Source organism: Pseudorca crassidens, chromosome 9, assembly GCF_039906515.1.
Source record: "Pseudorca crassidens isolate mPseCra1 chromosome 9, mPseCra1.hap1, whole genome shotgun sequence".
Taxonomy (NCBI): domain Eukaryota; kingdom Metazoa; phylum Chordata; class Mammalia; order Artiodactyla; family Delphinidae; genus Pseudorca; species Pseudorca crassidens.
In genome coordinates, this window is record NC_090304.1 from 7,242,259 (window position 1) to 7,255,514 (window position 13,256).

The 13,256-nt window shown below is 59.6% G+C and overlaps 1 protein-coding gene across 4 annotated transcripts; it reads right to left on the bottom strand.

Moving 5' to 3' along the window:
* Positions 1-96: 96 nt before the first annotated feature.
* Positions 97-12,753, bottom strand: SCYL1 (SCY1 like pseudokinase 1). 4 transcript variants are annotated; one of them, XM_067748362.1, is made up of 19 exons: positions 12,555-12,753; positions 12,063-12,203; positions 11,730-11,852; positions 11,423-11,649; positions 10,886-10,976; positions 10,654-10,809; positions 8,195-8,353; positions 6,773-6,880; positions 5,897-6,010; positions 3,761-3,916; positions 2,993-3,181; positions 2,796-2,871; positions 2,121-2,285; positions 1,749-1,891; positions 1,382-1,473; positions 1,013-1,084; positions 637-849; positions 490-563; positions 97-361 (listed from the first exon to the last, which is right to left on the bottom strand). In XM_067748362.1, the coding sequence occupies exons 1-19, from the start codon at positions 12,663-12,665 to the stop codon at positions 237-239; spliced, it is 2,535 nt and encodes an 844-aa protein (XP_067604463.1). In that variant the 5' UTR covers positions 12,666-12,753; the 3' UTR covers positions 97-236. The 4 variants fall into 4 exon arrangements, with proteins under 4 accessions (XP_067604463.1, XP_067604460.1, XP_067604461.1 ...); XM_067748359.1 differs by lacking the exon at positions 1,382-1,473 and having other exon boundaries at positions 490-544; positions 12,555-12,752; XM_067748360.1 differs by lacking the exons at positions 1,013-1,084; positions 1,382-1,473 and having other exon boundaries at positions 490-544; positions 12,555-12,752.
* Positions 12,754-13,256: the final 503 nt, after the last annotated feature.

Here is a 13,256-nt window from a genome sequence, read left to right on the forward strand (position 1 = left end):
AAATTGATGTTCATGTCCGTGGTGGGCGCAGTCTCCGAAGGGCAGTACCAGACCCCAGCCTCCTTGGAGGGGCTAGACTGAGCCCAGCACAGGGGGTGCGAAATAGAATTTATTGTGGCTCTGATTATGTATATGTGAAATGTGCCTGGCCAGGCTGGCCGGGCTCCCAGGGTTTGTACAATAAATACATCTGCGGGGCCTGCTCTCCGAGGCTGGGAAGCACCCACACCCGCGGTTCAGTCCAGCTTCCGGGTTCCCAGCTTCATGGGGCCCTTGGCTGTCTTTTTCTCAGCGCGTTTCGCCTCCATCTCCCGCCTACGTTCCTCGCGCTTCTTCCGGGCTAGCTCTGCCTTGGCCTGTCCTGGGAACAAGAAGGGGAGGAGGGCTGACGGTGTCAGGACAACCTGAGTCTCAGCTTCCCAGCCCATGCCTGCCCCAGAGGAGGGTAGCCCTAGCCCATCAGCCAGCCAGCCCAGGGGAAGCACTTACGGCTCTCGGCCTCCAGGCCCTCCCAGTTGTCATCACCCCACGAGTCCCGCCTCGGCTGGAAAGGGAAGCGTGGGCTGGAGTGGAGGCCTACTCTCAGTTGAGGTCCACCCCAGGCCTGCAACCTCCCACTGGACAGGTGCCGAGTACCTGGGCACCAGCCTCCCGACGCACTGACAGGGCAGCAAAGGGGTCGCCTTTGTCACTAGGCTCCGGTCCACCCCAGTTATACTCGCTGGCCAGCCGTGTGCCCTCAGGGGGTGGCTCCGGGGGGCTTGGCTCCTGCCAGCCCTGCTCCCATGCGTCCTCGGTTTCCCAGCTGCTCCAGTCTGACTCCTGGGATTTGTGACCAGGGTTGCTGGTCTGCAAAGAGAAGGAGGAGATAGTGCCAGAGAAAGGGAGGGAGGGAGGGAGGGAGGGAGGGAGGGAGGGAGGGAGGGAGGGAGGGAGGGGGAGGGAGGGGCAGGGCCCCACCCCCACCCCCACCCCCACCCCACATACACGTACCCTGTCCGACCCAGCTCACCTGCCCAGCCCAGCTGGCTTGGCCCCCAGTACTCCAGTTGTCCTGCTGGGCCAACACAGATTCGGCCTCCTGCTGCAGTGTGGGGAGGAGAGCATGACCATAGGGCCCCCTGTACTCCACCCAAAAGGGCAAGGAAGCCCCCTAGCCCCTGCCCAGCCGTGGGCTCCACCCTTTCTTCTTTTGCCTTCCCTCTCCTTTTCTCCTTAGGCCCTGTCTCCCATCAGTAAAGTGGACACGCTGAACCTGGCCTGTCATCACTCCTCTATGAAGCTGGGTAATGAGATCTAGAGTTCCACACCCCTGCCTGTGGCCTCAGGGGTCTCACCCAGAGCTCTGCCCCCATTCCCTTCAGAACAGCCCCACTCCAACCTCAGCCCATGCTGAGCCCAGCCCCAGGGAGGACTGGTTGGTTGCAGGCCTGGGAGTGACTTCTCCTTGCTGGTCACAGGGTGGGGTGGGCCCTAGAACAGGTATAGGAGGGACGGGGAGTGGAGGAGAGGAAGGAGGGTCAGTGGGCTGAGCCAACCAACAGCAGCCTGGCCTCTGGAGTTGAGTGGGGGCTCAGCTGTCAGCTCTAACCCGCAACAGCTGCTCCATGACACCTACTTGCCCAGGATACTGTGCAGATGAGGACAGGTCTGACTCCAGCCAAGCCCACATGAGTTCCTTGAATGGCAGGGGAGCCTGTGACCTTGAAGCTGGTGTCCCCCGGGTAGGCCTCCTCAGCCCCACTTACCTCCAAGCTACCCCAGTCTTCATCATCCCATCTGTCGGCAGCAGTGCTGTCCTCTTCTGCGTCCTTGCTCTCCTCTTGTGTCTCCCAGTGGCCTGAGGTCGTGGGTGTGGCAGGGACAGGGGTTGGGGCTGGGGCAGGAAGTCCTGGGGAACAGAGGCTCACTGAGTTGCCACACACTGGGCCCCAGGAAGGTCTCAGAGCAGGGCCGAGGTTGCTGGAGGTGTGTAGAGTGGAAGCTCACAAGGGGACTAGACCGTACCGTCTCCTATGTCCCCGTCACCATCCCGGGGGGAAGTCGATCAGTAACAGGTCCTGGGTGCCAGCAACCCCAGGCCCTCTCAGTCACCGATACAGCCAATCTGGGACACTCACCCTCAGGCACGGGTCTCTGGGGAACGTTGGTCTCAGCTGGGGCAGCCGTGGGGTGTGCACGGATCAGCTTAGAGGTGAGTGAGGAGACCCCTGTCACGGCCCAACCTGCCCAGCTGGCTGCGGCTCCTCCCATTCCAGGGCTGGAGGCTGCATGGACGTCCTTCTCTGGGCAGTGACAGGAGAGACAGGTATGGACACCTCAGGCTTCCATGGGGAGGGTGGTAGGAGGGCAAGAACTGAAACAGAGCAACCTGCAGTGGGCGTCCCCCTTCTCCAGGTACTGTGTTCTCCCAACTGTGAGATGGGGGTGGGGGAGTAATGTACAGTCTGTCCTCTAGGGTTCTTCCAGCTTTCGGACGCTCCAATGAGGTAGAAGGGGGCCATGACAGGTGACAGTTAAGAATGTGGCAAGAGGGCTTCCCTGGTGGCACAGTGGTTGAGAGTCTGCCTGCCGATGCAGGGGACGCGGGTTCGTGCCCCGGTCCGGGAAGATCCCACATGCCGTGGAGCGGCTGGGCCCGTGGGCCATGGCCGCTGAGCCTGCATGTCCGGAGCCTGTGCTCCGCAACGGGAGAGGCCACAACAGTGAGAGGCCTGCGTACCGCCAAAAAAAAAAAAAAAAAAAAAAAAAGAATGTGGCAAGAGTCACAGGGAACACAAGTGTGGGCCACTCACCGGCTTCGGCCAGCTGGGTGGGGTCCTCCGACACAGACTCCAGTTTGGACAGGAAGCTTCGAATGGCCTTGAAGGCCTGTGGGGTAGCAAGGGGCAGAGCTGGGGCCTCCAAGGTTCCCGTGAGCCTGCCAGGCCAGCTAGGGCCCAGGTATCCCCCAGAGCCCCAGCTCCAGGGCCCAGCCCCAGCTGTGCCCTACCTGGTCCCGCACGGATCTCTCAGGATCCACGGTGAGGCTGCAGAGCACAGGCAGGATCTTGTGGGCGCAATCAGTCATCGAGTAGAGGTTGTGGGTGGCGGCGAAGCCCAAAACACCCGCGACCCGGGATGGTGCAAACGGGTCCTTAGTGGCCCGGCTAAAGGCGGAGGTGAGGACCCTGTGTCTGGTCTGGGGTGGGGCGGGAAGAGGGCTCCTGAGTATAGGATCAGTGCGGGGCCCAGAACTGACAGGCCTTACTTCCCAGAACAGAGGCCATCCACGGGGTCTCCAGAGTCTAAGAAATGGGAGTTAATCACTAACAAATGGGGAGAATTTACTTAAACCTCTAGACCTTGGCTTCTCCTCCCAAATCACTGGGCTCACGCTGCCTCAGAGTGACAGGGGCCAGAGCAGCAGCCGCCTCCGGGCTGAGGCCAGTGCCTCCCTCCCCACCTGCACTGCAGACCGACTCATTCATTCCTGTTAAGGGCTTGGGAGCTGCAGGCGTCTGCATTCACAGGCCCTGGCTGAGGGGAGGGGATGCAAGGCCGTGGAGGCAAGCAGGCCTGGGTTTGGTTCCCAGACCCACCACCTACTGGCGGTGTGACCCGGTTCAACTCACTCCACCCTCAGACACTGGGCTGGAGCACCCAGGGCCTAGGTCTCTGGGAGGATGACAGGCCCCACACAAGGAGACCTGGCTCTGGGGGACCTGGCTGTGGTCCCGTGATGGTGACAGAGCTCCCGGCACTTGTGCAGGGCACTCACGCCGGCACTGAGGTAGGAGCCGATTTTGCCCAGGCAGACGGTGGTGTTGCAGCGGATGGGGCCCTGCTCATCCTTAGCCTGCAGCCGCGCGAAGTGCTTCATCAGCTCCACGTTGAGGTTGGTCTCGTTCAGCTTCGGGGCCAGGAGCAGCATGGACTGCAGGGCGGGAGACGGCGGAAAGTGTGGGCTGGAGCGGACATACTCTGGAGGCCACCAGTGGCCCTGGGCACTGAGGAGACAAAGCCCGCCAAAGCCCTCCCCAACCGACCCCCAACCTGGTCCTGGCCCCTGCCCAGAATGCTGAGGAAGGTGACCCCCACTGCTTTGCACTCCTGTCTCCCATCCCTCTCCGTCAGCTCTCTGTTGCGTGCACTCTACTCAGACTTTCACAAAAACACCTCCACATACACTCTCTACCAATTAGCTTGGGTTGGGGTCACCAATGATCTCCATGTTGCTAAATCGAAAGGCCAATTCTCCATCCTCACCAAACTTGACCCCTCAGCAGCTTTGACAGCCCCGAATTCTCCCTCCTCCTCGCAGCTTTGGTCTCTTGTTCTTCCAGGACACCGCCCTCTCCTGGTTCTCTGACCTCACCTACTGCTGCTTCTCAGTCTCTTTTTGCTGAGATCTTACTGTTCAGACACCCCAGAGCTACTCCTCAAGCCTCGTATCTTTTACACCTCAGCCTAGGCGAGCTCACCCATCTCACGGCTTCGAATGCCCTTGTTAGCTGACCGTGCCCAGATGCGCACCTGCAGCCCAGACTTCTCCCCTAAACCTCACACACACATAACCAGTGCATGTCCACCTGGCTAACAGACATGCCAAGACTGGGCCTGACCTCCTCCCGCAAAACTGTTCCTCCCAGGGACTTCCCTGGTGGTCCAGTGGTTAAGAATCCGCCTTCCAATGCAGGGGACGCGGGTTCCATCACTGGTCGGAGAACTAAGATCCCACATGCCGCAGGGCAACTAAGCCCGAAAGCCACAACTACTGAGCCTGTGAACTCTGGAGCCCACGCACCACAGCTAGAGAGAAGCCCACGCGCCGCAACGAAAGATCCCGCATGCTACAACTAAGACCCGACACAGCCAAATAAATATTTAGAAAACGAAACGAAACAAAACAAAAAAACTGTTCCTCCCAGTCTTCTCAGTAAATGGCAACTGAACCTTCCAGTTGCTCAGGCCAGAAACCTTGGAGCCATCCTTGACTCCATATCTACCCATCACCAAATACTGTCAGCTCCACCTTCACAATGCTGCCCCTTCTCTCCACCTGCTGCTACCACTCAGGTCTGAGCTACTGTCATCTTTCATTTGGGCCACTGTAATAGCACTTAACAGTGTCCCAGCTTCCACCCTTGCCCTGACAGTTAGTTCTCCACACAGCAACACAGTGTTTTGCAACAGGTCAGATCAGGTCAGTGCTCTGCTCAATCCCCCAGGGTTCCTGTCTCACTCCCATGAATGCAACAGGTCCCTGCCATGCCCTACGAGGCCCTGGCCCCACCATGACCTCTCAGACTACACTGCCCACAATCATGCCCCTTCAGCCATGCTGAACCTCTTGCTGCTACTCCTACACTCCAGGTACACGCCAGCCTCAGGACCTTTGCACATGTTGTTCCTTCTGCAGGCAACATATTTCCTCCAAATCTCCTCCTTCACCCCTTTTCACCTTTTTTCCTTAAACAACATCTCCTCTGCAAGGTCTTCCCTGATCACTGTTTTTAGAACTGCAAACTCTTCACACTCTCCATCGCTTTCTAACATAATATACTTTTTTCTAATTCTGTTTATTGTCTGCCAAGCCCCCTCCCCCTCTCCTCGAAAAGAAGCTCCAAGAAGGCAGGGAGCTTGGTCTGCCTGTGCATACTGCACCCCAGCATGGGACACAGGGCCGGGCACAAAGCGTGTCTGCTGAATGGAGGACTATTGGTCATGCCCATCCTGTTGCCCCCACCACCTGCCGAGCTGTACCCACAGCCTGGACCTACATGCAGAACAGTGCTTGCCCCTCCCATAACCTGCTCGACCCACAGGCCAAAACCAAGGCCTGTGTGTCCTCTGATGAGCCCCCTCTAAGCCTCAGAAAACCAAGGGTGGCCCCTCTGGGCCTGGTTACACCCACCTTGACTGTCTGCTCCCGGATGGCAGGGTTGGTGTCCAGGAAGCCATGCACGACGTGGGGAAAGATCTGGGTGTTGACTGTTGGCTCATCAAGGTACTGGATGAACTGCTCCATCTGTGGTCCAGGTTGGGGCATGAGAAGGCAGTCAGCCCTTCTACCCCTCACCAGAGACGTGGGATCAGCCTTAACATGGTTTCTCCACCTGGCAGGCACTGGCTGGCCAGGGGAGTCTCCTGAGGCCCCCACCTCGCATCTGGCCTCAGGCCCACGTGGACTGGTGAGGCTGCAAGGAGGGTGCTGAGAAGAGCCTGGGAATGGGAGGTGGAGGGCCTGGCCTCTGGTCCTGCTCAGCAGGCTAACTGGTCACACCCCCTCTTAGAGCCTCCACCGCCTGTCTATAAAAAGGAGTGCAACCCCCGCCCAGAGAAGCGCTGTGAGGAAGGCTGGTGTGTTGAGCACCGGAGAGGGAATGTTGCCTGGAAGCACGGGTGGCCCCCACCCTCGATCCCATCAGTCCTGTATGATGCTCCCAGCTGCCCTGGGGTTGGCAAGAGAGACATTATCCCCACTCTAGAGGGGACCGAGCCAGGAGATTGGGCAGCGCAGGGGGAGGCGTTTAAGCCCTGCAGCCCGGGCGGGCGGGGCATTCCCAAAGCTGCCAATGAGCCCTGCGATTATCTTGACTTCCTGAGAGCACAGCCCCGCTTGTTCCTCACCGGTGTGTATGTTTCAGGGAGGGGTTTCTGGGGTCCCTGTGTAGCCGGCGCAGGGGCTTGAGCTAGCTGCCTGGGGCTGCAGGTGAGGAGGGGGCCTCCCGTGCAGCCAGGGTGGGGCCCGGGTGGGGTGGAAGCAGGCAGGGTGTGCCGTGGCCCCTACCTGTTGTAGGAGGCGGATACGCATGGCCCGGTCAGTCGATGAGAACATCTTGACCACGACAGGGATGATCTTCCGCTGATACTCTGCAGCGCCGAGGAACTTACCCACCTGAGAGAAGGCGCGGGAAGAGGGGCTCAGCTCCGTCCACAGGACTGAGATGACTTCACTGGGCTCATTTAACTCCCTCAGGCTCCCTGCTGATTTCCCAGGGTGGGAACGGGGTGAGGGCGGTGGGGTGGGGCAGGCACATCCTCAGCAGCCCCTCTGCCCGTACTCCGTCTCAGTCAGCGCTGCCCTTAACCCTTCTGCGTCAAGGCCTTTCTTAGGAGGCTCACAAGGCTCTGTGCCCTTCCGTATAATCAAGCACCTAGACACCACATGCACACAGAATTCTGCCTGTGATTTCTGGGGGTTCTCAGCTCCACAGATTCACTTGCCGTCTTCCCCGCTTCCCGCATGCCAAGTTCGTTTGGGGAAAGGGTTCTCCCACCGAGCGGGAAATGGCAGGCGCCCCAGTAACAGTGGGCTGGGGTCTGAGGAGGGAGAGAGGATCCAGCCCCTAGAAGCAAGAGAGCTAAGCGCCGAGTGGTCAGGAAGGAGGAAGGAAAGTGAGGTGGTGAGCAGGTGATCCCCTGGGCCCTGGGAACCAGAGTGCCCAGGTCAGACCAGGGAGGCTGTCTTGAGGAAATGGAGGAAGGGCTATAGGCTCTGAAGGAAGGAGTGTTTGGAAAAAGAATTTTGGAGGCACAGGGTGTCCCTTCCCCAGGGACAAGAAGTCCCCACCACCTCCCTGACAGCTGGTCAGGGTGACCCTGACTTGCTGAACCACTGGATGTCAAAGCTCCTCCTCGGACCTCCCTGGTGGGAAGCAGTTAAGAATCCGCCTGCCAATACAGGGGACACGGGTTCGAGCCCTGTCCGGGAGGATCCCACATACCGTGGAGCAACTAAGCCCGTGCGCCACAACTACTGAGCCTGCGCTCTAGAGCCCGTGTGCACCACAACTACTGAGCCTGCGCTCTAGAGCCCGTGTGCACCACAACTACTGAGCCTGCGCTCTAGAGCCCGCGAGCCACACCACTGAAGCCCGTGTGCCTAGAGCCCATGCTCCGCAACAAGAGAAGACACCACAGTGAGAAGCCCGCGCACCGCAACGAAGAGTAGCCCCCGCTCGCCGCATCTAGAGAAAGCCCGCGCGCAGCAGCAAAGACCCAACACAGCCAAAATAAATAAAATTAAAAAAAAAAAAAGTACATATATTAAAAAAAAGCTCCCCGTCACGTGGGCTTGGATCTCCCTGACCAGGCTGCCCCTGCCAGGACACCAGCGAGGCTGGCCGCGCCCTTGGCCTCTCTTCTGCCCTTCAGACCTACTCAGCCAGTCTCTGGGCCCACAGTTCCTGAGGCTCCAGGCCCCACTCACCTTGAACAGGGGCGTGAGGACAACAGCCCCTGCGCTGCCAAACTCGAAGGCGGTCAACAGCTGGGGCAGCACTTTGTGGCGGCAGAAATCCTCAGGGAACGAGTCTAGGCTCTTGCTCAGCTCTTGGAAGAACTTTTGCTTCTCGGCTGGCTCTTTGATCTGGTGGAGCATGGACAGGATGCAGGGAACGGGAAATCAGCCTGGTCACGGTCTCGTCAGCCACGGGCAAGGACGGGGGTCACCTCCAACCCGAAGGTAAACTTAAGCTTGGGGTGCCAGATGGGCTGGGTTCAAATCCCAACTCTCCCATTTATTAGCCGTGTGACCTTAGGCGAGTTCCCCCACCTGTAAAATGGGGTAGTAACTGTACTGTCTCACAGAACTGTGCCAAGGATTCAACCAGAAAACGCACATGAAAGCTGCCCGGCACACTGGAGGCGCTCAGTCAGTGACCGTCATTATTGTCACTGCCACCTGGCCTGCTGCTGTGAAAGCAGCCACTAGGGGGATCAAGGCCTTTATCAGCGTTGCCTCTGCTCCTCACGACGACACAAGGTGTGAGTACCATTAACCCCACGGCACAGACGAGAAAACAGGCTTAGTGAGGCCAAGGGGCTCACTCTGGCACCCTGGGCCTGGCTGGGTTGGGCACACCTGCAGCTCCGTGGGTGGAGGTCGTGGCAGGCTGTGGAAAGGCAGGGATGAGGTGCAGTTTACCCCCAGAGCTCGTCCTCCCACTGGGCCCGAACAGGCCAGGCTGTCAGCTCGATGGTCTCCTTCAGTCCTCCTAACCTCCCCGAGGCTGTAATACCCACAACTCACACTTCCTGAGCACAAACTACGTGCCAGGCAGGTTACGTGCTAAAACCTTTACACAGATGAAATAATCCAATGAGGAAGCTGAGGCACAGAGAGGGCAAGGAGCTTGTCCAAAGTTACACAGCTAAGAAGCCGTCAAGGAAGGGTATGACCCGGTGGTGTGGCACCTCCGCTGTGCTACAGGCTGTGAAGAAGTGCTGTCATTCCCCCATTTACAAAGGAGGAGACTGAGGCTCAAGGTCACCAGGCAGGAATGGTAGGGCATGGATTATAACCCTGTCCTGTACGCTTCCAAAGTCCCTGTGCTCTCTGCTGTACCCTCACCTCCAGAGCTGCTGCCTGGGCCAGAAGAGGTGATCTCTAACTGGGGTTGGGGAGGACCTGGTTGGCCCTTGAGCAGCTCAATCTAGTGTGGGAGGCAGGCTTGGCGCTCTGACGACAGGGTTCAGGGGAGCAAAGGCCCAGAGAGAGGCCAAACCGCATCCAAGGTCGCACACTGAGAGTCACAGCCGGGCTCTCTCCACCGCTGCGCTCAATGATGGGAAGAGGGGCCACTGGGCACTGCCCTCCCACGCTCTCATCGGGACCTGCCAGAAACAGCCTATTTCCTGTGGGGCACATATTACGGAGAAGGGCAGCCCGGTAGAGCCAGCCATGTGAGAAGAAGAACTCCACGTAACAGAGCTCCTGCTGTCCCTACACTGCCCAGGAGGCAACAGGGCTCAGCGTTTCCAGCACCTTCTTCAGCTCATGTTCCCATCCTCGGAAGGCCTCCCAGCCCCTATCTGAGTCAAGATTCCACAGACCATCGAGGTCTGTGGAAGTGTCTGTCACTCCTCCCCCATTCCGGATTCTCAGTCACCTCTCTGTGTGCCCCACACAAGGCCGGGTCAGAACGGGTGTCCAGGGCAGAGCCTCCCTCCTTCATTCCCTACAACAGTGCTATGGGTCAGCAGATACTATAATTATTCTCACTGGGCAGATATGGAAACTGAGGTTCAATGAGGTTAAGCTGAGGGGTCCCTCCTTACCATCTTTCCATTTGCTGTTCCCTCTGCCTGGAACATTCTTCACCAGTTACCATCCCCATGACTCCCACCTTCACACCCTTCAGGTCACAGCTCAAACATCACCCTTGAGAGAGCCCTTCCCTAAACACCCAACCCTCACTGTTTTCCTTCCCGGCACTTATCCACATTCCAGGAAGCACAGCTTTCCTCATTTATGGTTTTTTTTGTCCCTTTCCCCCAGTGAGAGTCCCCAAGGCTGGGGGCCTGGTCCATTTACCCCCCACCCTGCTACCCACACCACAGCCCAACATTCAGGGCCAGTGCCAGTTAACAGAGTGCCAGGAGCAGTCAGTAAGCACCCACTATGTGCCGGAAACTACACTATGCAAGTCAGACTCACTGACTCCTCACCCTGCTCCTTTGAAGTAGGTGCTGTTATTAGGACTGAACTTCAGCCAAGAGAAGTCACACATAAATGACAGTTGGAGCCAGGGTTTGAACCCAGACAGCCTAGCTCCACAGTCTGTGCTTGTCTCCTGGAGTCTAATGATCAGGGAGCCTATAAAGTGGGGACAGGACACAGGGGTGAGGAACGTAGGGCCAGAGCCCAGGGTGGGGCAGGGGACTCACCTGAATCTCTTCCAGGAAGAGGTTGGTCTCCACAAAGCGGTTGTTCATGAAGCCACCAGGTGCCCGGCAGTTCTGCAGGAAGCGGGCTGGGTTGGGACGTACCTTGGGGTTGGCTCCAACCAGCTCACAGTAATGGGGCACCAGTGACTTGGGGATCTGTGGGAGAAGCGTCAGGGTCAGGGCAGGGGCTGGCTGGCTGGTGGAGAGGGGCCGGGTGGGGTCAGACACTCACCTTCCCAGGGTTTCGTAGGGCGGCTGCACGAGGTAGGGGCCCATTGAAGACTTCCCAGATGAGGCAGCCCAAGCGCCACATGTCAGCTGACCTGAGGCAGTGACCAGAGCTGCTCAAGGCCCTGCCACCTGCCAGCATAGGCCTCCAATCTACCCTGGGCACTAGGCGCTCACTGCATGGCAAACCCTGGGCTGTGTTCCTCAGCTAATCCCCCCATCAGCCCCGAGAAGCACGTTTCATTAGCCCCATTTGACAGATAAGGAAACTGAGGCTCAGAAGAGCAAGGACATCCACCCCAGGTCACATAACTTTAAAATTCAGAACCACCTGACCCCAAAGCCTGTGTTTATCCTGCCCTACCTCCCCGAGGATCCTGGGAGCAAGGAGTGGGCCCCACCCTGAGAACCCTAGTTTCCTCCTCAGTCAGGTGGCAGGGGACAGGGGAGTACCAGCTAATCTAGGGGTCCTGAGGCTGCAGGGGCTTCCAGAATAGGGCAGGGTGGGGCATGCCACCACCACCCCCCCGCAGTCACCCACCACTTCTCTCTGACCGCTCTGCCACTGCCATCGGCCAACTCCGGGGGATCGTACTGCTCAAGCTCGGGGATCCCCTTGCGGGGAGGTCCCCCGCCATTGCCCTGGGCGGAATACATGTAGTCCAGGCCCCCAAGCTTCCACTCGCCAGCGCGGTCCACGAACACAGCGGCCATGCAGACATTGTTGTGGATGAGGCTGCAGTCGTTGACCAGGAAGCTGAGGGCTTTCTGGGGGCAGAAGGAGCCATCACAGCCCAGTAGCTGCAGCCCCCCAGCCCTGCTCTCATCACCACTGCCCCCCACCTCACCACAATCTGGTGTAGCCCCCAGGAGAGCTCCAGTTCCCTCAGGTCACCAGCCTCTGCTCGCGCCTTGAGGTACGCTCCCAGCGGGGTCACAGCCTCTGTCACTATGTGGAGGCATCTGTCTGTCTGAAGGGGACACGGGGGATCAGGGAGGGATGGGGCGAGAGGAAGGCGATATGAGAGACATGATGGGGAGAGGGGTGGAGAAGAGGAAGTCAAATCTGGGGGGCGCTGGGGCAGAAGGGCTGGAAACTGGCAGGAAGGCAGAAGCCAGGAGTGGGAGACTGGGAAAAAGTGAGGGGCAGAGACGGGGCAGACTGAGCAGCAGGTAGGTACCTCCAGCCCATCGATGTAGGCCAGGATGTTGGGGTGCCGGAGAGTTTTGAGGCGCTTGAAGGCAGCTTTGGCCACCTGGGTCTGCTCTTCGACGCCGGGCTTCACGTCATACACGAAGATGGACACCGGGCTGCCTGTGGCCTGTGGGAGGGCGGAGCGGCCTCAGGTGTGTGGGCCGGGTCCTGGGCAGACCACTCCACCTCCGAGATGGTCCCCGGAGCTGGTTCAGTGCCGGAAAGGAAGGGCCGCCGGCCTGGTCTCTCCCCAAGTCAACCCTTGGGGACAGAGTCGGGCCCACGTAACCCTGGTTGGGTCCGCCTGTCGGTCCCTCGGTCCTTCCGCCCGCCACGTCGGCACTGCCCGTCCCCCCGCCCGGCCCGTAGCCCTAGAGGCTCCGCAGCCACGTCAGGCGGGCGCGACGCGGCGGAGCCGGCGGCGCTGACTAGGCGAGACCGAGGTCCGCTGCGGCCTGCGGAGCGGGGTCGCTCTTACCTTCTTACGGCCGCGGTGCAGGACCCAGGGCCCGGGAGGGCCGCCCTCGGGGAGTTCCGGGCTGAGCTCAAACGGGAAATCCCGGACCGGGTCCCGGGCAAAGAACCACATCGTCCCCGCCGCCGCCGCGGGATCGGGGTCCTCAGCTCCTGGTCCTCCGGCGGCCCGAGCCGGGGCGGGGCGGGGCGAGGGCGGGGCCGGATCGGGGGCGGGGCTACGATCTGTGGGGGCGGAGCAGGGGCGGAGGGGAGCCGGGAGACCACCCCTCGGCTGGCCACCGGGCCTAGATAGAGCGCGCTGGCTGGGAGCTGCCAGTTACCAGCTTTGGCGCCCTGGCAGGTCACCCAAACTCTCAGCGCCTCTGTGTCCTTAAATCTAAAATGTGGGTGGTAATAGAGTCCACCTCCCAGCGTTATATAAGGATTAGAGCTTGAGAAAGGGCTGAGGGTGGGGAAACCGAGGCAAGGAAGCTGAGAGATAGGGAGACAGCTGGAAGACGAAGTCGACAGACAGACATGAAGGGGGTGCAGTGTTCAGTGGGGAAAAGGCTTAGGGAGGGCGATTGTACCCAAGCCAGACTCTCTGTCCCACCAGCCAGTGGGCACCTCCAGGATCCGATGAGGCATCGTGTTGGTGGAATGAGGAAGTGACCAGGGGAGAGAGGCACAAGGAAGCAGAGCCCCGGAAAATGAGCGTGGTTGG